This window comes from Culex quinquefasciatus, chromosome 1, assembly GCF_015732765.1.
Source record: "Culex quinquefasciatus strain JHB chromosome 1, VPISU_Cqui_1.0_pri_paternal, whole genome shotgun sequence".
NCBI classification, from domain to species: domain Eukaryota; kingdom Metazoa; phylum Arthropoda; class Insecta; order Diptera; family Culicidae; genus Culex; species Culex quinquefasciatus.
In genome coordinates, this window is record NC_051861.1 from 77,522,912 (window position 1) to 77,550,763 (window position 27,852).

Here is a 27,852-nt window from a genome sequence, read left to right on the forward strand (position 1 = left end):
TTGCAGCATTTGGAGTAATTTTCCATTCTTTCAAATAAGAATTGAAAATATCCAAGCTTTTGTAATCTTCTTGTGATGACACGAAGGCTTCTGCCTTTGGCGGAGATGCTTGTGTCATCAGCAAAAAGTGATTTCTGACATCCTGGGGGCAAATCAGGCAAGTCAGAAGTAAAAATATTGTATAAAATTGGACCCAAAATGCTTCCTTGAGGGACGCCAGCACGTACAGGTAGTTGATCAGATTTGCTATTCTGATAACATACCTGCAGAGTACGATCCGTCAAATAATTTTGAATAATTTTCACGATATAAATCGGAAAATTAAACCTTTTCAATTTCGCAATCAAACCTTTATGCCAAACACTGTCAAATGCTTTTTCTATGTCTAGAAGAGCAGCGCCAGTAGAATAGCCCTCAGATTTGTTGCTTCGAATTAAATTTGAAACTCTCAACAACTGATGAGTAGTTGAATGCCCAAGGCGAAATCCAAACTGCTCATCAGCGAAAATTGAATTTTCATTAATGTGCGTCATCATTCTATTAAGAATTATTCTTTCGAATAATTTACTAATAGATGAAAGCAAACTAATGGGCCGATAGCTTGAGGCTTCAGCAGGATTTTTATCCGGTTTCAAAATCGGAATTACTTTGGCATTTTTCCAACTACTGGGAAAATATGCCAAATCAAAACATTTGTTGAAAATTTTGACCAAGCAACTTAAAGTTGCTTCTGGTAATTTTTAATTAAAATGTAAAAATGCCATCCTCACCAGGGGCTTTCATATTTTTAAATTTTTGATAATAGATTTTATTTCATTCAGATCCGTATTAAAAACTTCATCTGATGAAAATTCTTGTTCAACAATATTCTGAAATTCTATTGAAATTTGATTTTCAATAGGACTCAAAACATTCAAGTTGAAATTATGAGCACTCTCAAACTGCTGAGCAAGTTTTGAGCTTTTCCCCATTAGTTAATAGAATATTATCACCATCTTTTAAAGAAGGGATGGGTTTTGAGGTTTCTTAAGAACCTTTGAAAGTTTCCAAAAGGTTTGGAATAAGGTTTAATTTGTTCGACATCTCTTGCGAACTTTTCATTTCGCAGGAGAGTGAATCTGTGGTCAATAACCTTTTGCAAATCTTTTGAATTCGCTTCAGTGCAGGATCACGAGAACGTTGATACTGTCTTCGGCGAACATTTTCAGACGAATCAGAAGCTGAAGATCGTCATCAATAATGGGAGAATCAAATTTGACTTGGACTTTAGGAATAGCAATATTCCTAGCATCCAAAATTGCATTAGTTAAAGATTCCAAGGCTGAATCAATATCAGCTTTGGTTTCTAAAACAAAATCATGATTTAAATTATTCTCAATATGATGCTGATACCTGTCCCAATTAGCTTTGTGGTAATTAAACACAGAACTATTGGGTCTGGTAACTGCTTCATGAGAAAGTGAAAAAGTTACTGGAAGATGATCAGAATCAAAATCAGCATGAGTCACTAAAGGACCACAATACTGACTTTGATTTGTCAAAACCAAATCAATTGTTGATGGATTTCTAACAGAAGAAAAGCAAGTTGGCCCATTCGGGTATAAAACCGAATAAAGACCAGAAGTGCAATCTCTGAACAGAATTTTACCATTGGAATTTACTTTTGAATTATTCCAAGATTGGTGTTTGGCATTAAAATCACCGATGATCAAAAATCGAGATCTATGCCGAGTAAGTTTATTCAAATCCCCTTTGAAATAATTTTTATTTTCCCCAGTGCATTGGAATGGCAAATATGCAGCTGCAATCATAATTTTCCCAAAAGAAGTTTCAAGTTCAATGCCCAAACTTTCAATAACTTTTAACTTAAAGTCACGTAACGTGCTATAAGTCATACTACGGTGGATAACTATTGCAACTCCACCGCCATTTCGATTCATTCGGTTATTAGTTATAACTTTATAATCTGGATCACTTTTCAAATAAGTGCCAGTTTTTAAAATGTTTCGGTTATAACAGCAACATGCACGTTATGAACTCGTAAAAGTTGAAAAATTCATTTTCTTTCGCTTTTAAAGAGCGAGCATTAAAATTCATAATATTGATGGAATTACTTAGATCCATGATTAAACTTCAGGGTAAGAACAACATCATTCGCAAATTTTAATCCAATCTGGATTGCTTCCATCATGGATGTAGCATTACTCATTGTTTGAATCAAACCAAACAGTGAGTTTTGCAAAAAGTCATTTTTCAAACGTAACATCGCCGAGATCAGAAGATCCCAAAGCGTTGCCAGCAGAAAAATTTTCAAATGAGATTTGAGGTACCTGCCCAATTTCAGAAAGATTGGTAGAGGATTTAAAATTCGTGGATGAACCCGAAACGACGTTAGCATAAGAAATGCCATTGTTGTTACCTAACTTTTCCACGGTAGGGGTATTTCTAGAATTGTTCGAGTGAGACAGCACGAACGTTTGATTTAAAGATGCAGGTACAACCTGACTTTGAGAAAATTTCGGTTTGGATTTCGGCTGATGCTTAGCACGAGAATCCAAAACCTTTTTCTGATGGGGCAATCCCAGAAATTTGATTTGTGATTTCCACCACAATTTGCACATTTAAATTGGGTGACTTCTTTCACGGGACAATTGTCCTTGTCGAGAAGAATCCCCGCAAACCATGCATTTTGGAACCATGGCGCAATGATCAGTACCGTGACCGAATGCCTGGCAACGCCGGCACTGGGTCAGATTCTGGCCATTACCGCCATGTTTCTTAAAATGCTCCCACTTTACCCGTACATGGAACAAAAACTGAACTTTGTCCAAAAGTTTCAAATTGTTGATTTCATTTCTGTTGAAATGAATCAGATAAAATTGTGAAGTCAAACCAAAGCGAGAAATATTCCCGTTTGATTTTTCTTCATTGGTATTACTTGGGATGGGGCAAAGCCAAGCAACACCTTAAGTTCGTTTTTGATCTCATCCACCGACAAGTCGTTGGAGAGACCTTTCAAGACCGCCTTGAATGGCCGAGCATTCTTGGTCTCATACGTGTAGAAATTGTGTTTGTGGTTTTTCAAATAACCAACAAAAGTTTGGTGATCTTGTAAAGATTCCGTCAACAAGCGACATTCTCCTCTTCGACCAAGCTGGAACGAAACTTTCAAATTGCAAGTTTCCTTGCAATTCTTCAGTTGCGTTCGAAAGCTGGCCAAATCGGAGACGGAAGTCACTACAATTGGCGGAGCCTTTACTCGTTTCTCGACGGCAGAAGGCTCAGTACGAGGAGAAGGTTCCTTGTCATCAGTTTCGGATAAAACACCGAAACTGTTTGTCAATGGAATTGGAGGATTGACCTCACATTCAGAATCAGAATCAGACCTCAGAAGAGGCTGTTTTCTTTTTCTGTTTCCGTTAGCCGGTTTAGCGTTCAAACGCTTCACCGACGTAACGACCAAATCTTCAGAAGATTTGCGTTTACCTTTGTTTTGACGCATTTTGCAAGCAAAGTTCTCTTAAAAGATGGCTTCGTTTGTAAAATACAACAAAATTTCAGGTGGGGTTAGTCTTGAAAAGACTGTTTAGAATTTTGGAAAATAACTCAGGTAGTCTTTAAAAAGACTGTGAATTTTGTTTTGAAATAACTCTGAGCTTAGGTAGTAAAAAATACCGCAGCTCTAGTGTCCGTTCACCACGAAGGTTCGCAAGACACTGATATTCCAAGAAGATAATGTACAGCTTGTGAGAGAGTATAGGTTAGGAAGACCTTTTTCCTACTCAACTCAGCTGGCTTCAACGTAGTCGAGTCGGTGGTGATGCTGTGTGGAAACGGATCGGATTTATTGGGCCCTTTGACATTTTGGAGAATTGCAACGAAAGTGGACGATCCGGGCCGGTGGGCACGGTTTGCATGTTGTTGTTTATGCGATTCGATTAATGGTTTAGTGTTGTGTGTGTGTGAATTTGAGGTGGTTTCGGAGCTCCGGATGGGTTTTGATGCTTTCGAATTCAGCGCCGATGGCGCAAATGTCTTTTTGGGCGATAATATTGCAAGTCGTTCAGAATTACTTGAATGACGTAAAATATCTCACGGATATATTTAATTGATTTTAAAATTACTATCAGCGATACAATACTTTGAATCTGTTTGAATTCGTCAGGACTATGATATTGTATGCTTTGAGCTTGAGTGACCCGAAAATGCTACTCTGTTATTGATCAAGACTGCATAAAAAAGTTATAGGGGAAATATGCACATTTTAAGCCTAATAAGCGGTCGTGTTTGAATGATGCTGGATAATCTGGATTGTTCCTTGAGATTCACTAAAACCAAGTACACCAACGAGTAGAGCAACTTTTTGTGAACATTTCTGTTTATTTTCACTGTTATTAAAAGTTATGCTATTCCTTTTACAAGCATTTAAAAAATATATTTCAAAAATGCATTCTAATCAGTCGAGTGCATTGGGCCACGCCCATTTTTCTATTTTCAGCTTAGTTCTTTTTTTCTTCCAGCGCTCTTTTGGGTCTGCTTAGTGCTGCCAAAATTGATGAAATTTTAAGCGAACACTCACGAAAAGTAGCATTCATAGCGAAAGTTTCCTGGCAGCACTTGCTCACTCTAACAGGCGCTGCACCAGCATGTTTGTGGTGTTGGTGGCCATCCTTTGTTCTTTATTTGCCTTCGCTCCTCGCTCGTTTTCTTCAGCCTTCGATTGGAATGGATATCCAAAATTGAAACGTCAAAAGACTTAGCGCGTTTGTTTTTTTTATGGTGCTTGCTTATTATTTACATTTTTCGGGATTATTTTTCAAGTGAGTGACTAACTAATGGGCAAAAGAACATGTTGCCAGTAGTTGGAAGCAATTTTATTTCTTAATCGCTTTAAAATCGTTAGCACAAGTGAAAAGATATTGATGGCGGCTTTCGTTAAGCAGTTAACCTCTGATCTTGCGTGTGGATGTGTGTGCCACCAAAATGATGAGAAATGGTCTCGCAAAATAGAAATTATGATCAAAAGTGCATTAAATTTGATCTTTTTGGCCAGTAAGTGGCATAAATTTGCGTGCTTACTCGAGGCGGTGCTGTTGCTGGTAAGTTTATAGCCTAAATAGTATTTTTGGAGCTTTAATCGAACATCAAACTCTCCTTATGACGAAGATAGGTGTTTGATTAGAAAGGGTATTTTTTCCCTAGTTTGCCAAATAAAAATCGATTCTTAAAATTGTTCTTTGGACTAAAATGATAATCATATCTTTCATGCAACTTTAAAATAAACTTTAACGCTGATCAATAACGGGCCCGACAACAATCAGGAGTTAGATTTTTGGGTATATGGGGCCAGTTTAACTCGATAATGCATTTGATAAGGGCGGAAGTGTTTTAAATATTTTTGTAATTCGGAAATTAAATATTTCTGTGTCTTGCAGCCATGGCATCGTATCAAAAAGTGTTCAAAGACAAACTTGTAGGAAATTTTACGGGCTTTCCTAAATAAATACACTGAAAGAAGAAAACATATCACTTTTATGAGATTTTTTGTTTTTATGTTTAAATGTCAAATTTGAAGGTGAGCCCACGATTTTTTTCGTTCAAATACCTAAGATGTTACAAAAAGACTCACGAAAAATGCAGGATGGAGCAATTCACCTAAAAAAAATACAAAACTCATTTACTGAAACTGTTCTATTGAAAAGTGATCTAAACGTCAAAATTTTCAAAAACTGAATACGACAAACTAATGATTGCCTCTTAGTGTCATAAAAAATTATTCTCAATATTGTCTTTATTCCACCAAACCGAAGTGCGCAACAGATCTGTTCCGCAAAAAAATCTGTTGCGCAGTTTCTCTGTCGAAATGTCAAACTTAATTTGAGTATTTCCCTGTTAGCGTGTAGCCGATCAGATTTGACTTTTCTCGGCAATGTTTTGGTTGTTCGACTTCGGATTTTCGCTACGTTGTTAAGTTTTTTACTCAAAATTAGTTGAAATCTCAAATAAAACATTTTATTAACTAGGATCAGACAATGCAGAATGTTCATCGCAGGCTGGCTTAAATCTGCGATCTGGGAATGGCTCAAAATTGTCAACTCAACCGCCGGTGTTAATCGCAAGAAACGGGACCAGGTGTACAAGACATTTGGAGCAGCAATTAGATCAATGAGGATTTCATTCCGTCTGAATCTTGGACCGGGCCAAGAATTTCTGTGATCGGAAAAGGGCTTGGGAAAGAACCTGAAGAAGTTCGGCTTGATTGTTTTGCCATAATTGATGCGATAAATAAAACATACGACTAAACAAAGTTTATTTCGAGAATAAGAGTGATAAAATCACAATGATGCATTCATTCGTGGTTCGTTCCGTCTGTCCGTAATCTGGGTTGCCAGGTGCTGACTGAAATCGTTCTCTTGCAACTGGACTGCTGTTTCCAACGCTGGTTCTTTAATTACGCTGGCAAAAACGCGTTCAAATGAAAGGTCCTTGATGCCTGGTCTGGTGATTTTCAGAACTTAAGAATTGGGATCGATTTTGCGACGGTTTTTCTTTTCATGAACTTCCTTTCCTCGGTCATCTTCGCTTCCGTTTCCGTCTTTGCCGCAGTCTGTCGATTCGGTATCGACGCGTTCGTCTGCAAACGGATCATAATCTATGTCAACGGGATCTCGAGGTATTCCTTCTCCTCATAATCGTCGTACTCCATCTCCTGCTGTTCCTCGGCACTGTATATTCTGGAAATGAACAAAAACTGATGGTATTAGTAACAAATTTAAGCTCGAATTATCAAAAATACTGTGAAACGTACCCTTTGTTGAAAAAAAAAGATTCCAAATGTTGTTTCAAGAATCACGTTTGTTTTTGTTGCGGCTGCTTTTTTTGTGACAGATGACAGCACAAAAATTCTACACTCAAAAAGGGATCCCATTAAATTGTTTCGCGAGTGATAAGTGGTGGCCTTCGCAGATGCGCTCGAAATTTGATTTTTGTCTGTATTCACAATATTTCAGCCAAATCAAACATGCAAAAAAAATCGTTGTTAGAAATCTCAAAGAAATGCTCTTACGTTTTCATTCGACAACACTCAGTTTAGCTATAAATTGTTCATAAGCGCTCACAACTTATGATAGCGTTGCCAGATTTTCAGTCCTCAAACGATTGGCCTTTTGAAAAACTTTCTTTAAACCAGGACTGTGGAGTCGGAGCAGGAAATGGTGAAGTCGGGTAATTTTAACTTAATTTGAAAATATTAATAAAAGAATTATTATTACAGAAATTTCAAACAAAGAGCCAACATTCGACCACACAAGCCTGTTTTCGGCTGTCCGCGGTAGAACCACTCCAGAGCATGGTGGCATGGTGGCCAGTCCGCCGTCGCGAGCCAAGTCAAAACAATCGATTGTAAACTTGTTGTACAGCTCCGGCTCGCATCCGAAAAAGGAACATCGCCGTGTTCGTGTTCATCCCACCTTTTTTCTCTCTCTTCAGTCCAGTTGTTGGACAAACCACATCAAAATCATGTTCTTCTTGGTTTTCGGTGCGGACGATGATCTGCCGAAAAAAACGGAGCCAAACAAGAACAGCTCCAAGCGAGAGAAGAAAGAACCTGCGGAGAAGGTCGTCGATTACGCCGAATGACCTTGGGAGAATTCGTTCCGGGGAGCTACCGCCGATCGTCCGGCGGTATTGTGTGTACAGTGAACGGCGAGTTTCGGGCATCTCTCTGCAGCCACGATCAACCGAGTTGTGCAACTAGGTTTTTCGTTTCTGCTTCGGGCTCAGTTCTCGTTTCTGCTTTCTTGGTCCAGAAATCGACGCGCGGAGCCAGAAATGGCGCAGAACTAATCCCTTGCGGCCGCCGGCTGGTCGCTCCCCTCCCACTTTCCACTTTCCCGAACCGATTCGTTGATGGACCTCTCTACCTTCACTCTTTCTTTTTCGCGCAAATTGCGCCATGTTCGATCGCGGTTGATCGACCTTGCTGGGCGGCGGGATTTCGTGGAGAAGTTGGAGAAAGACGGGAACACCCCGGCGAAAGGCGAACGACCTTGGCGATCGTGATTAACTGTCCGCCAGAGCGCGAACGGGAAGAGAAAGAAGAGTCTTGGAGGGATCGAGAACCTCAGCCGAAGCTGTGTGGCTGGGCTGCAGCAACAGGTTTCGCGAAGTGATCCCTTGGGATTTGAGGAGGGGTCTTGTACGGTAACGCGAGCGAGGGCGAGGATTAACTGTTCTTTTTGGCAAGAACGCGGTAGGGAGCTGCCGGAAGACTCTGGCAGAATGTGTGTTTTGTGGAGGTCGGTTCATTTGCGGAGTCAACTCAACGCCGTTTACGGAATAACTCAATTGATCGAGGACGGCTGGAGCTCCAGAAGGAATGGAAACACCCGCTGAATGCTTGAATTCCGTCAACAACTGGATCGCTGGATCAGCGCGGTAGCAGTAGCATGGAGGTGCCCGTACACAACAAAACGGTGCTTGCCTCATTAGCATTATTTTGATAACCTTAGCACGGTTCGCGTTACCTGTCTTGTCTTCTTGTTCGGGCGCACCTAACTTGCCAAGTAACTGTTGTGCACTTGTCGTCGTCGTAGTCGTTGTACGTGTTGGAACAAGTCTCGTCCAAACCACCACGTACAGCAGCAGGTTTGGCCGCTGCACGTCATAATTTTATTAGCCGATAAGGAGAGCTTATCTGGCCGAAGGAATCTCCCGCGGCTGACCAATTCCACGCCGGAGAGCATCTAATTAGTGACCCCAAGTCGTCGTAACGAAAACATTGTTGATAACGACGAAGAAGCGGGGTGGTCACTGGTTTCTAGAGGTGGAACCGTTTGGTGACCTTCAATAGCTGCTTTTTGTGATGTAAATTCATATTCATTGAAAATTACAGAAGTTTTGATTAAGTCGATCTACTCTTAACATGAACATGGTTGAAAATCACAAAACCAGACAAAACTGAAAGTGACTAACGAGACAACTTTGCAAATTCAAAAAAAGTCCGTTACAAACTGGCCATTTAACGCGATGATGTAATACTTCTTGGCGAACACAAATCTCACAACAACTCACACAGCTCGCGTGTGTCAACGCCGATACGAACGGAGCGTAAACAAAACACGCGAAGAAGAGCAAACGGCCGAGGGGAGGCAATTTTCAAATTTGCAAAACTCTTCAAACGAACTTCTCGCTCCCTCGAGCTCACACATCATCGCATGCATGAATCGTTGGTTGACTTTGAACCTGACGACGACGACGGTTGGATTGGTTTGTCACTGGCATTGGCCCTCGCGTGAATCTTCTTCCAAACTCGTTCGATGACTATTTGGGTGCGCAGCTCAACCACCAAATAGCTTAATGATGAGCGGCTTGGAGAGCGGTTAGTTCGATGCGTAGGATGCGAGTCTGTAACGATTTTTTTGTTCAAAAAGGAAGCATGGTTAGACGGTTTTAGCAAACAGTTAAGGTTTTTGACGGGTTTCGGTTCTCCTTTTTAGGGGGTAAATTATCCCGGAGGAAATTCCGAAATCGACAATCACCGTCGTCGGGCACGATTGTGACAGGTAGATAAGCGCCATCATTTGAGGCTAAAATATGTCAATGGGATGTTGTAGCTGGTTCTCTTTATCTTCTTAGAAGGATTTCGTCGCCATCGTGCTAACTTGTCGTACGTGCATTTTGGGCCAAATTGAGTTAAGAACGCCATTTTGTGCAGCTCACAATGCCTCACCTTTTGACCTTCACAGATCCCCAAAATTCGATTTCAATCCTGAGATATTCAACAAAAACCGAAAAACTCCGTGCATTTTTGTCACTTTACATATGAAAGTAGTTTCAATCTTGTCGTGCTATCTTGTCACTCCATGAAAATTGATGTAAGTGCGACAAATGGCCAAAGGGATTTCAGGCCAGGAAAGTCAGGATGCGTTTGTCGCACGTACAAGCTAGACTACCGTAAACATTTGTAATTATAACTCGGGACTCCAGCAACCAACTTCAACCAAACTTTGGGACACTGCACTGCCGTTCTACGCATAATTGTCCCATGTCAGTTTTTGACGATTTTGACTTTATGCCATTTTTAAGTTTAGTTTAATGTGTACTTTAAGAAAAACACATAAAATCTGGGTCTCGTGGCGCAGGGGTAGCGGCTTCGGCTGCCGATCCCGATGATGCTATGAGACGCGGGTTCGATTCCCGCCTTATCCACTGAGCTTCTATCGGATGGTGAAGTAAAACGTCGGTCCCGGTTTCTCCTGTCTCGTCAGAGGCGCTGGAGCAGAAATCCCACGTTAGAGGGAAGGCCATGCCCCGGGGGGCGTAGTGCCAATAGTTTCGTTTACATAAAATCTGGTACTTAGTTCGGAAACTCATCAAAAACAACACCAAGTCTGTTTGTCCCATCGTTGAACTTCTACGCATAATTGTCCCACCAAGTATTTTCTTACACGGAATCATTAGTTTTACTAAGCATTATGCCTTGTTTACCTGCTGTATAGCAAGAGAATCACAAATAAGGGTGATAAACTGCTAACTGGGGCGATTAGGGACACATTGGGCGAATAGGAACCCACGGGACAATTATGTGTAGAAACACAGAAATCGGTCGAAAAATTTCAATCGCGTTTTTCTCAGTTGCACTTTTTTGAACATGGGACAATTATGCGTAGAACGGCAGTGCACAGAATGGTGAGCCAAACAAAACGTGTTTGTTATTGTTTACATTGCGTGCTCTCGTTTTTGAATATTCAAGGTCAAACATTAAAACGCGTTTTTCTCGGAACGTCAAAATGGCGGATGCGACAAGATAGCACGACGACGTCGATTTGTGAATGAGATGAGAACGAAGGTAATCGGGATGTTCTTCCAAAATGTTTGTTTTTACCTGCTGTAGGTCCGCGGTTGGTGTGATTCTTTCAGATTGAAGCATATCAGAGGAGAGTAAAAGTGAGAGTTTAAGTGAGGAAAGGCTGAACTTTAAAAAATCAGTAAATATTTGTGATTTCCCCTTGTTTAATTCGGCCTCAGACGTGGTCAAATCAAACAAATTTTGATAAGTATCTATCAGTGATCTAGAATAATGATACTCAAAACTGCTTAAAATTCACAATTATCAATACCATGTCAAGGGACCCGAAACTGAACTTAATGAAACAAATCCGGACAGTATTCGTTCAGCCAAGAAAATCAAGGGAATATTTTCGATCAACATCGCACAGAAATTAGCTCAGAATTGGATTCTGGGTCGATATGGATACGTGAGGTCTAGACTCGGAAGAATGTTTTTTAAAGAAATTTAATTATTTTTGATAATTTAGCCTTTCCTCAATCAAGAAGCAACGTTTTTCAAGTCTTTGCTTACCTACCTTCGAATTTTTTTTTTAAATTGTTTTGAACACGGGCAGTTTTATTAAAAATTGTTTTGTCAAAATAACACAGTATCTATGATTTTATTTTTTTAACTATCTAAAGTGATGATTTTTATTTATTTCTTAGAATTAAATCTATGTTCAAAGTAAGAGCAGCTCATTTAAGCCTCTACCTCCCTAATTTTTTGTTCTACGAAAAACCTTACTTCTTTTGTTTTATGTTTTTCTTGTTTTAGTTTTAGTATTTTAATTTGAATTTATCTTGTTTAGTTTATCTTTATTATTGGTAGTATTTGGCTTATTCTATCACATCCTATCATTACATTTTGCCTATCTATTTTTTCATGTTTTTACAATCACCTAATCTATTTTTGCTTGTTTTTCACATTTTCTGATATAGAATGGCACCCTTATTATTTAAATTGTAAAAAAATGCGTAGAGGCATAGTCTGGAACACTACAAAAATTACGGCATGTTTCTTTTTACTTAAAATATAGTAAATGTTAGTCAAAAACACAGCCAAGTTGACTCCTGAAAAAATTTCATTTTTAAAACATTGGCAAAAGTCACATAAAACAAGTCAAACATCCTACCCTATCATTTTCTAAAATTATAAGAGTTTTTTTCTTCCAATGCTTTTTAACATCAAACATTAGTTGTAAAATTGATTTTTAGCGATTTTTTAGATCGAAGTCCGTCTAAAGGCGGGGTTGAGTTGTAGAGGGTTAAAATAATTAAAAAAAATCAAACTTTTTTTTTCTCAGATGGTATTTTTATAGTTGGGTAATTCTCTACCAACTTACACGAAAATCGGGAAAAGTTGCCGATTTGCGTGAAACTTTGTCCTAAGGAATAACTTTTTTTTATATCTCGTGACGGAGGGGCGGTACGACCCCTTTCAATTTTGAACATGCGAAAAAAGAGGTGTTTTTCAATAATTTACAGCCTGGGACGGTGATGAGATAGAAATTTGGTGTCAAAGGGACTTTTATGTAAAATTAGACGCCCGATTTGATGGCGTACTCAGAATTTTGGAAAAACGTATTTTCCATCGAAAAAAAAAACACTGAAAAAGTTTTAAAACTCTGACATTTTTCGTTACTCGACTGTAAAAAATGTTGGAACATGTCATTTGAAGGGAAATTCAATGTACTTTTCGAATTTTTATTGACCCAGAAGGGTCATTTTTTCATCTGAATAAAATGTTTCATTTTAAAATTTCGTGTTTTTTCTAACTTTACAGGGTTATTTTTAGAGTGTAATCATGTTCTACAAAGTTGTAGAGCAGACAATTACAAAAATTTTGATATATAAACATAAGGGGTATGCTTATAAACATCACGAGTTATCGCAATTTTAGGAAAAAAAGTTTTGAAAAAGTTGGCCGTTGTCGCTCATGGCCGTTCACCATCACCCGCGACAGACACGGACGACTAAACAAAGAGAAACGCAAAAAGTAACTTTTCCAAAACTTTTTTTTCGTAAAATTGCGATAACTCGTGATGTTTATAAGCAAACCACTTATGTTTATATATCATTTTTTTTTTGTAATTGTCTGCTCTACAACTCTAAAAAAACCCTGCAAAGTTAGAAAAAACACGAAATTTTAAAATGAAAAATTTTGTTCTAAATGAAAAAATGACCCTTCTGGGTCAATGTAGATTCGAAAAGTACATTAAATTTCCCTTAAAATGACATGTTCCAATAATTTTTACAGTCGAGTAACGGAAAATGGCAGAATTTTTAAAACTTTTCTAGCGTTTTTTTTATGAAAAATACGTTTTTTTCGGAATTCTCAGAACGCCATTAAATCGGGCGTCTAATTTTACATAAATGTCCCTTTGACACCAAATTTCTATCTCATCACCGTTTCAGGCTGCAAATGATTGAAAAACATGCTAAAAATAAAAGGGTCGTACCGCCCTCCGTCACGAGATATCAAAAGCGGACCTCGGATTCGTGTTTAGGGACAAAGTTACCCCTTAGGACAAAGTTTCACGCAAATTGAAGAGGGTCAGGGCAACTGCTGTGTGAGTTTGCGGAGAATTACCCAGTTTTAAATAGTTTTAGTGCTTTTTAAATGGGCATTACCATTTAAAAAAAAAGTTCAAGCAATTTGAAGGACGCTTGAATAAACAGATATTTCAAATTGTCCACCTGAACAGAATCACTTTGGCTGTTTTCCGTCACTAATATCTTCCAAACCTGAAAAAAAACAAAACGCAAAGTATCCAGCTTTACAAATGAGATTGAATTATACTTATCTGATGTCTCCAAAAGCTTGCTGGTGATATTCCTCATTACGTTGAATATATTTGATCTGGTATTTTCTAGAAATAAATGAACACAAATTAAAAACAAAGAAAAACAATTTTGATTTTTTTGTAAAATATTGTTTTTGAACAACGTTTAACTAGTTTAACTTGGACCAAAATTGCAATCGAAAAATACTTAGCAACAGTTCTTTTTGGAAAATAGCATTTGTCAAATAACCATGGACTTATAAAAAATCAATGTGTTTTTTTCAATGTTGTTTTCATAGTATATCAATAATAAAAAATCAACTTTGAGTTTTTAAAATTTTTGTTATGAATTATGATTTGCAACAACGTTTCAGAGCCAAAAAAATGTCCTCTGAAAAATCCAGTCCAAAATTTCCCTTTAAAACACTTAGATAAATTGCAAAATAGTAGTTTATGCAACAAGTTGCAAAAAGAGGATTTTTTCAGCACGAGTCGTACATTTATCCAACGAGGTTCACCGAGTTGGATAAATACGAAGAGTGCTGAAAAAATCAAGTTTTGCAACGAGTTCCATACAACATTTTTTGCAATTCCAAAAAACACACACTGAGTGAAATTTTATGTCAAATTTTCATGTATTTTGTCAATAAATCATTTAAATTTAAAAAAAAATGTTGAAAAGTGTTACTTTTCGAAACAAGTGCTGAAAAGTGTTGCTATTTTATTCTATTATTTTTGGTACTGAAAAGTAGGCTATTTCGTCGTTCAAGAATGACAGGAAAAGTAAGTAGTTTCACGACATAATTGCAAAAAATTGACATTTAACAAACTGTCGAGAAGATAAAAAAAAGATCAAACAGTATTTTTGCCATTGTATTTTTATTTAAAAAAATGGTTCTCCATTTTCATCAGAAAAACATTTAGCAACATATCGAAAATTCCCTGCAAGGTTTTAAAATGTTTGTGATAGATTTTAATTTGCAACTACGTATCAAAGCCAAAAAATAGATTTTAAAATGTTTTTTTTTTTTTTTTTTTTTTTTTTTTTCTAAATGAAAAAATGACCCTTCTGGGTCAATGTAGATTCGAAAAGTACATTAAATTTCCCTTAAAATGACATGTTCCAATAATTTTTACAGTCGAGTAACGGAAAATGGCAGAATTTTTAAAACTTTTCTAGCGTTTTTTTTTATGAAAAATACGTTTTTTTCGGAATTCTCAGAACGCCATTAAATCGGGCGTCTAATTTTACATAAATGTCCCTTTGACACCAAATTTCTATCTCATCACCGTTTCAGGCTGCAAATGATTGAAAAACATGCTAAAAAATAAAAGGGGTCGTACCGCCCCTCCGTCACGAGATATCAAAAAGCGGACCTCGGATTCGTGTTTAGGGACAAAAGTTACCCCTTAGGACAAAGTTTCACGCAAATTGAAGAGGGGTCGGGGCAACTGCTGTGTGAGTTTGCGGAGAATTACCCAGTTTTAAATAGTTTTTAGTGCTTTTTTAAATGGGCATTACCATTTAAAAAAAAAGTTCAAGCAATTTGAAGGACGCTTGAATAAACAGATATTTCAAATTGTCCACCTGAACAGAATCACTTTGGCTGTTTTCCGTCACTAATATCTTCCAAACCTGAAAAAAAAACAAAAACGCAAAGTATCCAGCTTTACAAATGAGATTGAATTATACTTATCTGATGTCTCCAAAAGCTTGCTGGTGATATTCCTCATTACGTTGAATATATTTGATCTGGTATTTTCTAGAAATAAATGAACACAAATTAAAAACAAAGAAAAAACAATTTTGATTTTTTTTGTAAAATATTGTTTTTGAACAACGTTTAACTAGTTTAACTTGGACCAAAATTGCAATCGAAAAATACTTAGCAACAGTTCTTTTTGGAAAATAGCATTTGTCAAATCACCATGGACTTATAAAAAATCAATGTGTTTTTTTCAATGTTGTTTTCATAGTATATCAATAATAAAAAATCAACTTTGAGTTTTTAAAATTTTTGTTATGAATTATGATTTGCAACAACGTTTCAGAGCCAAAAAAATGTCCTCTGAAAAATCCAGTCCAAAATTTCCCTTTAAAACACTTAGATAAATTGCAAAATAGTAGTTTATGCAACAAGTTGCAAAGAGGATTTTTCAGCACGAGTCGTACATTTATCCAACGAGGTTCACCGAGTTGGATAAATACGAGTGCTGAAAAATCAAGTTTTGCAACGAGTTCCATACAACATTTTTTGCAATTCCAAAAAACACACACTGAGTGAAATTTTATGTCAAATTTTCATGTATTTTGTCAATAAATCATTTAAATTTAAAAAAAAATGTTGAAAAGTGTTACTTTTCGAAACAAGTGCTGAAAAGTGTTGCTATTTTATTCTATTATTTTGGTACTGAAAAGTAGGCTATTTCGTCGTTCAAGAATGACAGGAAAAGTAAGTAGTTTCACGACATAATTGCAAAAATTGACATTTAACAAACTGTCGAGAAGATAAAAAAAGATCAAACAGTATTTTTGCCATTGTATTTTTATTTAAAAAATGGTTCTCCATTTTCATCAGAAAAACATTTAGCAACATATCGAAAATTCCCTGCAAGGTTTTAAAATGTTTGTGATAGATTTTAATTTGCAACTACGTATCAAAGCCAAAAAATAGATTTTAAAATGTTGTCCAAAATTTTCCTATAAAAACACTTTTACAAATTTTGAAAAAAGAACATTTTGCAAACTGCCATGAACATAACAAAAACTAACGAATTCATCTTTTTTTACGGATCGCAACAGAATTCCACATATATATGTTATTTCCCGGGATATTTCTCATGTTTCTAATTTCAAATTAAATGTACAGGAAACTAAAAGGATATCCCTTTTACGAAAAACGTTACTTAATCCACCCTAAGGTTCTGAAGCCTTCCTCACAATGATGTACACACAAAAAAATATTTCCGAATGTTACATCATTTATGATGTAACACTTTTGCACGTCATTAAACATTTAAATTTAAATGCAATTTGATGTAAATTTGCAACAAATTATACGTAAAAACATGATTTTACGTGTGATTCAACCGTTTACGTCGAATCTCAAGTTTACATCAACTGAGTTTACATGTGATTCATTTTTTCCGTGTCGAGTAAATTCACATATTTTTTTCTGTGTAGATATATTTTTCATTTGATAGTTGTCGTTAGATGTCCAATCCTTTGGGCGCGTTGGAAAGGTCTTTTGATTACCTATCTAACGATGGGTCGCAAGATAGATTTGAACAACGTTTTCACTTAAGTGCTCATAACGTTTGGTGCGGTTGGCAGATCTTCAATGTGTTGGACCCGTTAGAAAGGTCTTTTAAATACCTTTCTGTGTAACATGACGGGTTTTCTCACAAAACCACCTTCTTTACAATCTTCCGGACTTAAGTTAAAATCGTTTTTTTTTGCGTGACTTTTGAAGTACTTAACTAAACTTGACAATTAACACACGCGCTCTAACCAAACGGTTAACTTTCCTTGGGGCGTCACAAAAAGAATGCTACCGTACTTAGCTCATAACATAACATAACTCCGGCATCTTTTTGATCCGATGTAAATGTTTTTGGCTTCGGACAGTCTTGACTTCAGCACGATCAGAAGAAGTTGGTTTGAAGTGCGAATATGTTTGAGATGAGATGACTCAAACATCTACAGAATAGAACTTTTCGTTAACATATCTCAGATCAAATCTGTTTTGAACGTGGTAATTTATTTTTTTTATTTTGTTCGAACGAATTCCAGACTTTTTCCAAACCAGCAATCAATTGTCTTGTTTCCAAGTCCTGCAACCACTAATGTATATGTCTGCTCGAGGTCCTGGTTAGTCAATTTATGAGCTGATTTCTGCTTTTTGTCAGCAAGCAAAAAATAAGTTACCCAGGAATCCTTCCAACACTCACACACACACAAACAATCCGAACCTGGCCCGAAGGAAGGAAAAACTTGTCTGCGCAAAACATCTGCTGAATTTGTATTTTTTTCGTCCCTCTCTCTTGCTCGATACGATTATCCTCCAAAAAAAAGCTGCCTGCTTTTACGACGATAGAAGAGCAACTTTTTTTTTGCGTTAAGAGGATGGCAGGTGGCCAAAGTCTTCCTTAAGCTTCGACATGCAGCCTTCTCCGGGCCGAACGTTCCTAATCAGTTTTTCGTACTAAATCGTCCTTGAAGGATGCGAAAGAAAGCAATACGCTTCTGATGGCAGATAATGCGCGCAAAGGAAAAGGATTACGACGTTCCAGTTTGCTACTTTTTTTCAGAAGGAAAATAAGATCTTGGACTCTTCAGCCAACAACGCTGGCTGTCGTGCTTGGATTGCATAACTTGGTGATGGGAAATAATCAGCCAACGAGATGATGCCTCATTGTGTGTCCGCGCGGCGGCCCAGTCCAGATGAGTAGGGTAGAGTAGTCATCAATGAGACACGGGGAACAATGATAAAATGGCTCTCACAAGTCGTAGTTTCAACTAATCAGGCTCATATTTGGGGGAAAGGTGTGTCTACTTGATACACGTCTGCCATAATAGTGGCTTTGGTTATGGACGCTCCCTTGCAAAGTTATTCATAAATGTTTGATTCAAGAGTGTAAAAGTAAATTATGGACAAAAATTACATTTTCGCTCATAGGCTGCCAATAACACAAAAACTAATTTTTCTTCAGATTTCTTTCGACTATTCATAGGGAATGAGTTGGGCTACAATGTCCTTTCATCAGTGTTGACCAAAATTAAGAATATACCCAGAATCCAGGGCTGTCTCATTGTTCCCCACTCTTTTCAGTCCATGGGTAACAATGAGACACTTTGATTTTTCTTCATTAAACTTTCCAAAATCTTTGGAAATCTTTCAAAACATGAATTTAAAGTGATTTTTGGCATATTTATTGAGTTTAAACTTCATTTAACCAAAAGTATAAAGTTATTTGGTATGAATATATGGATTTTACAACATTTAGATACTTTTAGTATAACTTTTGTTAATTAAAGTTTCAAGTTGGCAAAATTGCTTTAAAATGTTCAAGCCAAGTCACCTGCAATGATACAACACAAAAACATGATGTTTAGCTCGAAAAGTTTTGATTTTTATAGAGTGTCTCATTGTTCCCACCTGTCTCATTGTTCCTGCCAAGTGCGTCTACAATGAGACAGTTGAATACCTCTGGCTGTAGACATCAGATCGATCTCATATTTTGATCAATGCTAGAACACTTTAATTGAAAGAAAATGTAACAAAAAGCTCATTAAAAAATGCAGATGATAAAAATACAAAAATCATTGAAAGTTGAAAACCAAAAGTGTCTCATTGATGACTACGCTACCCTAGTACCGATGATGGCGTGATTTTGTTCCGCGAGCGCGCGCGCTACAAACGTGGCAGCTAGGCGGGCTGCAGTTTAATGACAACGTTTTCACGATTACGCCACTATATTGACGAGAGAGAGAGAAAGATGATCGGGAAAGAGCATCATCAGACATCACGAAACGGGAACCTGCTTAACGTTCTGGAACGTCCCCTCGCGGGAACGGGTTCCTGCAGATGATAACACAGGATGACGGTGCACACTCCGTGCAACGAAAGAGAAATGTGAGTGCATTCAGGCCTTCTGGCTGGTTATTGATTAAAAATTATATGCTTAGACGACGTCGACGACGGTGTGGACCCGGCAAGCAACCTGTGCCAACCGGTCAACGAACGGAACGGGTTTTCGTCTAATTCTAGCCCTCGGGGAGATTGATTGGCCGCAGCAGGACGAAGAAATGCCCACAATTAGTGCAGCAGCAACTCCAATCACGGCGGCGGAGAGATGAGCTTGCATCAATTATGGACCGAACGCCGCTGCAGTGGGAACAAATTTGCATGCGTTTGTTGGACCGTTGAACTCGAACGAACTCGCTTGGCTCTTTAATGATGCTTGATTTGGGCTGGGACACATAAACGGTCGGTGGTTGTCTCGGGGACCGAAGGAGAGCGGGCTCGGGGGCAGAGAAATCGATAGCAGCACCGTCTGCTGTTTGTCTGTCCAATTTGCAGCTTTATTCAAAAAGGTTCGCACTCTTGTGATGAAGATTTTAAAAATAATAGCAAATATTGGCGCTCAAAAATCGGAAGCCCGATATGACTGACGTATCTGCTGCTGGTCGTTAGGAAGTTCGATCAAAATTAATAGAGAACATCAAAAAAACAAGTCACCTAGAGTATAAAGTCAAAGAGAAGTTTTCCTAACGTTACTTAATCCACTCTAAGGTGGTTAAAGCCTTCCTCACATTGATAAAGTTATACTTTTCATTTGATAGTGTCGTTAGATCTTCAATCTTTTGGTCACGTTGAAAAGGTCTTCTGATTACCCACCAACGATTGGCCTCACGATAGATCCGGACAACATTTTGAACAGGGTAAAAAGTTAAGTTCAACTGATTTATTTCGCATTTTGGTTGAGCCGGTGTGCAGTAATCTAGATTTGTATTTAAATACGACAATTCCTACTTTTTGTAACCCAGCCAATAGGAAAGAGTTGGTCCTCAAATTAAGATTCTAATATGGAGCAATTTACTGAGACTTCGGACAGTGAGTATTTTTTTTATTTTCGAGTTACATGATACCGTAAACCGGGGTGACTTTGATAGATTTCAATTTGCTTTTGTAATATTTTTCAACAGGTAAGATTTTTCTCAAGATTATTATTTTTAAAACATGTACTGGGGTAGAAAAATAGTTACGTTAAAAATTCTTGGTTTACATTCCGGGGTGACTTTGATAGTCATAGTTTTTCTTGTCAAAATCATATTTAAGATGTTCAAACTTTATTTGTACGTTAAATGTACCTTCACTAAAGTAGCTGATATAGTTTTCAAGAAAAAAAATCAATGTTTATATTTAGTTAACTAAGTTTATAAGCTTTTTAACAAAAAACATATAAATTTTAGGTAAAATTGTTAAAAAGTCAGAACTTTAGCTGAAATTTATTAAGACTAGTTTTTTTAAATATTATCGATTTATATTGCATTTTATACTGAATTCGAAGAAAGAATCACAAGTTTTCACATTTTACATGAAATTTGTTCAACTGAGATTGCCTATAAATTTGGAGATTTTTTTAAATTGTGTTTTAAAAACACATATTATTTATTATTTACAAACTTTATTAACTTTCTCCTAGTTAAAAATTGTCCAAATAATCCGAATATGCATTCCGTTTTCCAATTCAAAATCATGTTCGTTGAGAAAATCATGACACCTTGAGAAGTTTAAAATAATGACTTTCATCAAAATTTTCTAAAGTTAACTAACTTTTTAAACTTTTCAAAATTTTATGAAAAGTTCTTCTCGTGGTAGTTTGAACACTTCTCTACCACGGTCAGTATGATTCTTAACCATTCCTTACGTATTTTAATTGTACTCTTCATTTTGCGGAAAAATCGCAAACCTATCAAAGTCACCCCGTTTGTCTTCTCTATTTTATGACCAAAGAAAAAAATGCATCGTTAGTTCGTCCATATACGAAAAGGCAGGGGGATAGCTAAACTGTTACAATTCGTTACCAAAGGGGTTTGGCGAGGTAAAAAAAAACTCAAAAATTGTCACCTATGGTGCAAGTGAGACAAAATACATTTGGCAGTGTTGCCAATTTAAAAAAAAAATCATGTTGTTTGAAAACTGTGATTTTTTTTTTGCTTGTTCATTAATTCTACAGGTAAATATAAATTGGGTTTAAAAACCAAGTATCTAATAAAAAACGTTACTTAATCCACCCTTAGGTGGTTGGTGCCTTCCTCACATTTAGAGGGTAATGCTATCCAAAATAGATACAAAAGGGCAACTTGATTCATACCATCAGATTGGGTAGTCAGATCTTCATAATTCAGGGCTCTTATGTGCTTATAACTTTTGATAGGGTTGTCAGATCTGCAATCTATTGAACTCATTGGAAAGGTCTTTCGATTACCTATTCAACGACCAGTTGCATGATAGATCCGGACAACGTTTTCATCAAAATATATGAGATCCAGCCTCTAAAAGGTTCATAAATAACACTTAAATGCTTATAACTATTGATAGGGTTGTCAGATGTCTTGAAGGCGTTGGAAAGGCCTTTTGATTACCTATCCAACGATAGGCCGCATGAGAGATCCGGACAACGTTTTCATCAAAATACCTGAGATCCGGCCTCCAAAAAGTGCATAAATAACACTTAAGTGCTTATAACTTTTGATAGGATTGTCAGATCTTCAATCTTGAACTCGTTGGAAAGGTCTTTCGAATACCTTTCCAAAAATGTATAACATGACGAAGTTTCTTACAAAAACCACCCTTTTTACAATCTTCCGGACTTTTGATAGAATCGTTTTTTTAGCATAACTTTTGAAGTACTTAACTAGACTTTATAATTATCAATAGCGACTTATGGGACCCCAAGACGGATCGAATGAGATCAATACGGTTCAAATCGGTTCAGCCAGTGCCGAGATAATCCAGTACATTTTTTTATCAACATCCCACCACACACACAGACATTTGCTCAGAATGTGATTCTGAGTCAATAAGTATACATGAAGGTGGGTCTAGGAGGTCAAATTAAGAAATTCGTTTTTCGAGTGATTTTATAGCCTTTCCTCAGTAAGGTGAGGAAGGCAAAAACTAGTTTAATGCACCGATGTGGTTGATGCCTTCCTCACTCTTTATTTATCAACATTTTTTTTTTAAATTTAGATCCGGAATAAACTAGTACATAAAAATCACTTAAGTGGCCGTAACTTGAGACAGGGTTGCCAGATTTTCAATGTTTTAAACTCATTGGAATGGTTTTTCGATTACCTAACTAACGATGAGTCGGATGATTGATCCGGACACAGTTTTCATGTATATATGTGAGATCTGGATATATGCGAAAACAATTTCCATACATAACTTCTAAACTACTTATCGAAACTTCATAAAAATCAAAAGGTACGTAAGGAATTCCAAAATTTGAACATAATCGGTCCAGAGTTTAGTAACAATTTTGTTTTAAAAAGTTGGTTGTTTTGATCATGGCCATTCATCGTCACCAGCGACAGACACAAACGACGAAACAAAGAGAAACACAAAAAGTAACTTTTTCAAAGCATTTATTCGTATTTTAAGCAAACCTCTTATGTCTATGTATCATTTTTTTGTAATTGTCTGCTTTACAACTTTGTAGAACATTGTTACACTCTAAAAAATAATAAAAAAATAAGTTGCAAAAACACGAAATTTTAAAACGAAAAATTTGGTACTAAATGAAAAAATGACTCTTGTGGGTAATGTAGATTCCAAAAGTACATTAAATTTCCCTTAAAATTTCATGTTCCTAAATTTTTTACAGTTGAGTAACGAAAAATGACAGAGTCTTGAAAACTTTTTTTTTTTTTGGTTTTTTTTAAATGAAAAATACACTTTTTTAAATTTATTTTGAGTAGGCCATCAAATCGGGCGTCCAATTTAACATAAAAGTCTCTTTGTTCACTTCATCACCGTTTCAGGCTGCAAATTCTGTTATTTCGGAAATCACCGTTTCAGGCTGCAAATTATTGAAAAACACGTATTTTTTCGCACTTTTTTTCGAAAAATTGGCAAAACATTCAAATGAGTTTTGAACAAGTTTTGTCATAGCTCAAAAGATGGCAGTTTTTGTCATCGGCATTTGAAAAAAAAAATATTTCGCGGAAATATTTTATAATTTTTCTTTGGGAGTATAATGTAATTAATTCAATAAATGTATGCCATTTCTTTGAAAATCTAGGATTTTTGTCAATACTTTTGAGCGCAAAGAAAAAAATCCCGGGTATCAACTCTCGATTCTCGGATAATTATAAAAAAAAAACTTTTAAAGCCACCATCTCTAGTCCTCGTTTGCACGGTAAATTCGATTTTTTTTTTGTTCTAAAATATTTATGTTGTGTCGAATCGGGGTTTCCCCAAAGTTTGTATGTTGAATTAGGGAGGTTCGTCACTTTTGCAAACACATTGGATTTGCATTCGGCTTTTGAATAATGACGAAGCATTTTTTTAAGGACGTTTTAAGAAATCACCCGAAGCGTTAAATTGTAATTTATGATGAATTTATGACAATCAGAAAAAAAATATGCAAAGAAACAGGTTGCTCCTTTTAATTCCGCTAGATATTTTTGATATCTTTACGAATACGTATTTCGTATACTACTTGCAGACTTCGAGAACTGAACACTGATGAAGTCTGCAAGTGGTAGAGGTAGAGCAAGTGGTAGTATATTTAAAATAAAAAATAAAAAACAAAATCAAATTATTCGCTCTACAGCATTGCCTTGGCGTTCTCGGTTGCGAGATTCCTACTCGAAACTAGGTGTCCGAAGGCTTGATTGTTGAGGAAATTGCAAACCTCTTTTACACCTAGCTTCCATCCACCCGGGATTCAAACTGACGACCTTTGGATTGTGAGTCCAACTGCCTACCAGCGACTCCACCGAGGCAGGACCCAGGGAGACGACTCCTGCTCCTGGACTGAGCTAACGACTTAACCACTAGGTTAGACCGGGACCAACATTTACTTCCCTGTCCGACGGAAGGCGTGATCAGACAAATCTCGTCTCAAAATTTGCCACCGGGACCTTCTGGGATCAAACCCAGGCCGACTGGGTGAGAGGCAACCACGCTTACCTCTACACCACGGTCCCGGCATATTTAAAATATATAGCGGAATTAATCTTTGGTATCATAGCCAATTTTATTAATTTTGATGTAGTTCGATTTGATGAAAAACAAAATTTTGCCAAAGAACTTCGACTTAAGGCTCTAATACGGGTCAGCAATCCAAAATTTACGGGAGCGAATGACCCATAGGGTTAAAGTTTCCCTAATAAAACCAACAACAACAACAATCAAAAATTTCGCAAATCTAAGTACAACCCCTGAAGTTGAAACTCGGGACGTGCTATTCAAGTATCCAAAGTTCTTCGCCGTGATGGTTATCCTTGTAGCAACCTGCACCTTTCTTAAATATTAAATTCATCCATCCAATTTGCCCACAAACCAGCTATAAATTGGGTTTAAATTTTGCAGTTTTATATTTACGTTAGATGTTAAATGACGCAAAATTTCCGCACACACTCACTTTGCAAACCAGCTCTCTTCGATGTCGTAGATCTCGGCCAGGTCCTGCTGAACCCGCAACTGTTGAACTGTATTTGCGTCCACACTGAGCCAGCCGTTGCCGACGTGCTGGAAACCTTCGGGCAGCAACATGACGACCACTTCCTTCTTTTTTCCTCTCTCTCTCTCTCTCGTCAACAGTAACACTTCTTCCGATATCTTAAAACTCTTCAAACTGTAACGAACACTTTTTTTTCTCTCTAGAAGCACTTGACAAATCACACAAAATCTTCTGGGAAGGGGGGTAAGGCCACACCACCTATCTCTCACTCACTGGTCCCACACGACCTTTCCGCGCTGGAGACAACACTCGCAGTCGCAGCAGAGTTATGTTAATTTCCAAGGCAAGCCCCAATGTAAACACAACGGCAGCACCACAACGCAGCGCAGCTTCTTGGCGGGGAAAACATCTAAAATCTCTAAGGCTCCCGGAGTAAATTCTGCACAGGGTCCAGGAACGGTCGCCCTGTGTCCAGGTCTCTTTTGGGTTCCCCTTGGCGGATTTTTATTTTCTGCTCTGCCCACTGCAATTTACAACAACTTGACTGTGGCCACGGACCGTCACACACACTCACAAAGGCGCGACCCGTCGTTCCGTCGATTCTGCGGTGGTGTTTGTGCAAACTGTTGCTGCTGCTGCTGCAAGCAAAATCACACCTTTATCTAACGTTTTGCGCGGAGCCTTTTGTCCCCTTGAAGAGTCTTATCTTGTTTCGCGAATGCCTGTTTCGCAAATCGATAAATTCCTCTGCACTTTCGGGCGATAACAAAGTTTTGCTGGACGTGCCGGATCCCGCGGCCGATTCACTCGCAGTAGGCCGATGCAGCGGACCGGATGTTGTGTATTATTTTGCCTCAAATCTGCTGTTGTGGGCCAAACTGCAGTAGGCTGTGTGCGCGCGCACATACACTAGCACACGAGACTCCAAAGTCCGAGGCAATCCTCTCTTCTCTGTTGTCCTCGTGTGTGGTTCTTCTCCACCTTTCCTTCCTCCGGTGGCAGCTCTCCGTTCCGTGATCCTGACCAGGGAGAGGCAAATCCTTGTTTCAGCTGCAGGACTAACCGAAAAAATCTCGGTTTCTTGGAAAAGTTCACACGCCCGCCTTCAAGTGGTCACGCAACAAACATAAAATCACTCTTCTCACTGTTGTGCCAACGCAATCGCGGAAAAATTACACTTTACAATATTTTTGTTTTTTTTTATAATTTCTTCCCGGATTTGTACGTTGCAAGAACAGGGGAGAAAACTTGCGTTCAGCTCTTTCGCTGGTGCTGCGTGCTCGCCCAACCGATGCTCGATTCTGACTGAAGCAAGAGAGCAGCACAACGATTGAAAAGCAAAACGGCCGCGAGAGTGGAGAGTGACGTTTGAAATTTGACAGCAGGGAAGGGATGCCGTCACATTGAGTTCTGTATCGCCGAGACTCGAAGATCTGTATATTGCGACATGGGATGGACAAAATGCTGCAAACTGACTGTTATCACCCTCTGAGAAATGTAACGACCCGATCATACTTTCTTAGTCGAAAAATCTAAACTCAATTTTTGGACCCTACACAAATCAAATTTAGCCAAATATTGCAATAAAAATGCTTATTTTTACAAGACATTTTTTCCCCAATTCCAGAAGCTCGACAAAGATTAGAAAATGCACTCCTGTAAACATAGTTTATCCGATAAACATGAAACTTTTATTTCTCGTCATTTTCTATCCACCACCGTAAATTGATTTAAAAACCCGTAGAATAAACCACCAATTTCCTCATCACTCCTCTCGGCGCCGCTTTTGCGTTACCGGCGGTTCCGCCACCCGCTGCTGGTCCGCGTTGAGCTCTTCCACTTCAAGGCGCACTATTGAGGCTTTTTGCGCGAGTAACTCCCATTCCGCCTCCAGATCCTCCGGCGGTTCCACCAGTCCCCTCTCGACCAAACGGACCGTACGATCGATCAGATCTGCCAGCGCAAATTCTTCGACCACCTGCTTCATCACGGTGGCAATCAGGGCCAGCCGTTCGACCTCCTCTTCGACCTCGCTGGACAGCTCAACGGTTGGAATCGACTCCTCCAACAACTGACATTCTGACGAGTGATTGAGCCCGCTCGGTTCCGGCTCGCAGGCGGTGAACTCCATCCCTGGCACGTATACTCCCCGCCGCTGGATCGCCTGAATGAACGTGGCTGAGTTGTCACCACAGGTTGGGCACTTGAACTGACTGCCCGCCGCTGAGGCACGCTTTGCCACGCATCGCCTGTGGAACCATACATCTCTACAGCAGGGTGGTCTGATAGATTCTAGCCGACTAAATAGAGCCATCTCTTTGCGGCAGATACCGCACGAATCTTCATCGCCGTGCCGTGCAATCTCCACAATCTGGTGCTTCACGTGGCGATGGCACCAGCTCGGGAAAGGGTGCACAAAATGATACAAACACGCGGCCCATCTGCCGCAAGCCATGTGAAACGTGCGGCCACATTCTGCTTGCTGGCAAGAAATGTTGGCGTATGCTTTTCCACACAGATAACAAATCTGTGCCTTCAACTGCTTCTCCGCTGACAGGATATCGTTCAGCATGAATCCCAACAGTCCTTCCTCTCCCGGCGTCCCGGCCCTCTCCAGATTCGGCGTAAGAAGCTGCAACGAATTGCATCCAAATCAACCCAAATCCAACTCCAAATACCACAAAAACAACTTACCAGGCAGTACAAGTGGACAATGAATCGCCCTCTCCCGACAATGTTCCTGTACAGGCTCTCGTCCTTCTCCGGACTTTTACACAGAAAACAAATAGTTCCGGTTTTAGCCTTGCTTGCCATTTCCTTCGTTTTCAAATCGCTTCACTTTCGCAACGAAAAAAAAAACACTTCAAACAGGCGGAAAAGGCGCGTTCTAATGCGGATGTTCGTTAATTACGTGACGCAAAGGCGGAGCACCATCCACGAATGACGTAGTTCGTAGTTGATGGCGTTCGAATAGTGAACGTCCGAAATGTCAAAATCGTGCAGTAGCACCAACATTAGAAACATAATGTGGCGGTCATGC

The 27,852-nt window shown here is 38.4% G+C and overlaps 2 protein-coding genes and 1 long non-coding RNA gene across 3 annotated transcripts in view; 1 reads left to right on the top strand and 2 right to left on the bottom strand.

Moving 5' to 3' along the window:
* The window catches only part of LOC6038480 (death-associated protein kinase related), a 166,271-nt gene extending 140,184 nt beyond the window's left edge, over positions 1 to 26,087 (bottom strand). Inside the window, 2 exon segments of the mRNA XM_038249891.1 lie at positions 24,774 to 24,957; positions 26,065 to 26,087. Coding sequence (XP_038105819.1) covers positions 24,774 to 24,904 — 131 coding nt within the window. The 5' untranslated portion in view covers positions 24,905 to 24,957; positions 26,065 to 26,087.
* LOC119765630 lies at positions 5,852 to 6,307 on the top strand. The gene is made up of 2 exons (XR_005276865.1): positions 5,852 to 5,966; positions 6,024 to 6,307. It is a non-coding gene; the product is annotated as an uncharacterized LOC119765630 (long non-coding RNA).
* A 444-nt stretch (positions 26,088 to 26,531) lies between the features above and the next one.
* LOC119765344 (PHD finger protein 7-like) lies at positions 26,532 to 27,647 on the bottom strand. The gene is made up of 2 exons (XM_038249058.1): positions 27,507 to 27,647; positions 26,532 to 27,444 (listed from the first exon to the last, which is right to left on the bottom strand). Exons 1-2 carry the CDS (start codon positions 27,624 to 27,626, stop codon positions 26,578 to 26,580), a joined length of 987 nt encoding a protein of 328 aa, XP_038104986.1. The 5' UTR covers positions 27,627 to 27,647; the 3' UTR covers positions 26,532 to 26,577.
* Between the last annotated feature and the right edge of the window lie 205 nt (positions 27,648 to 27,852).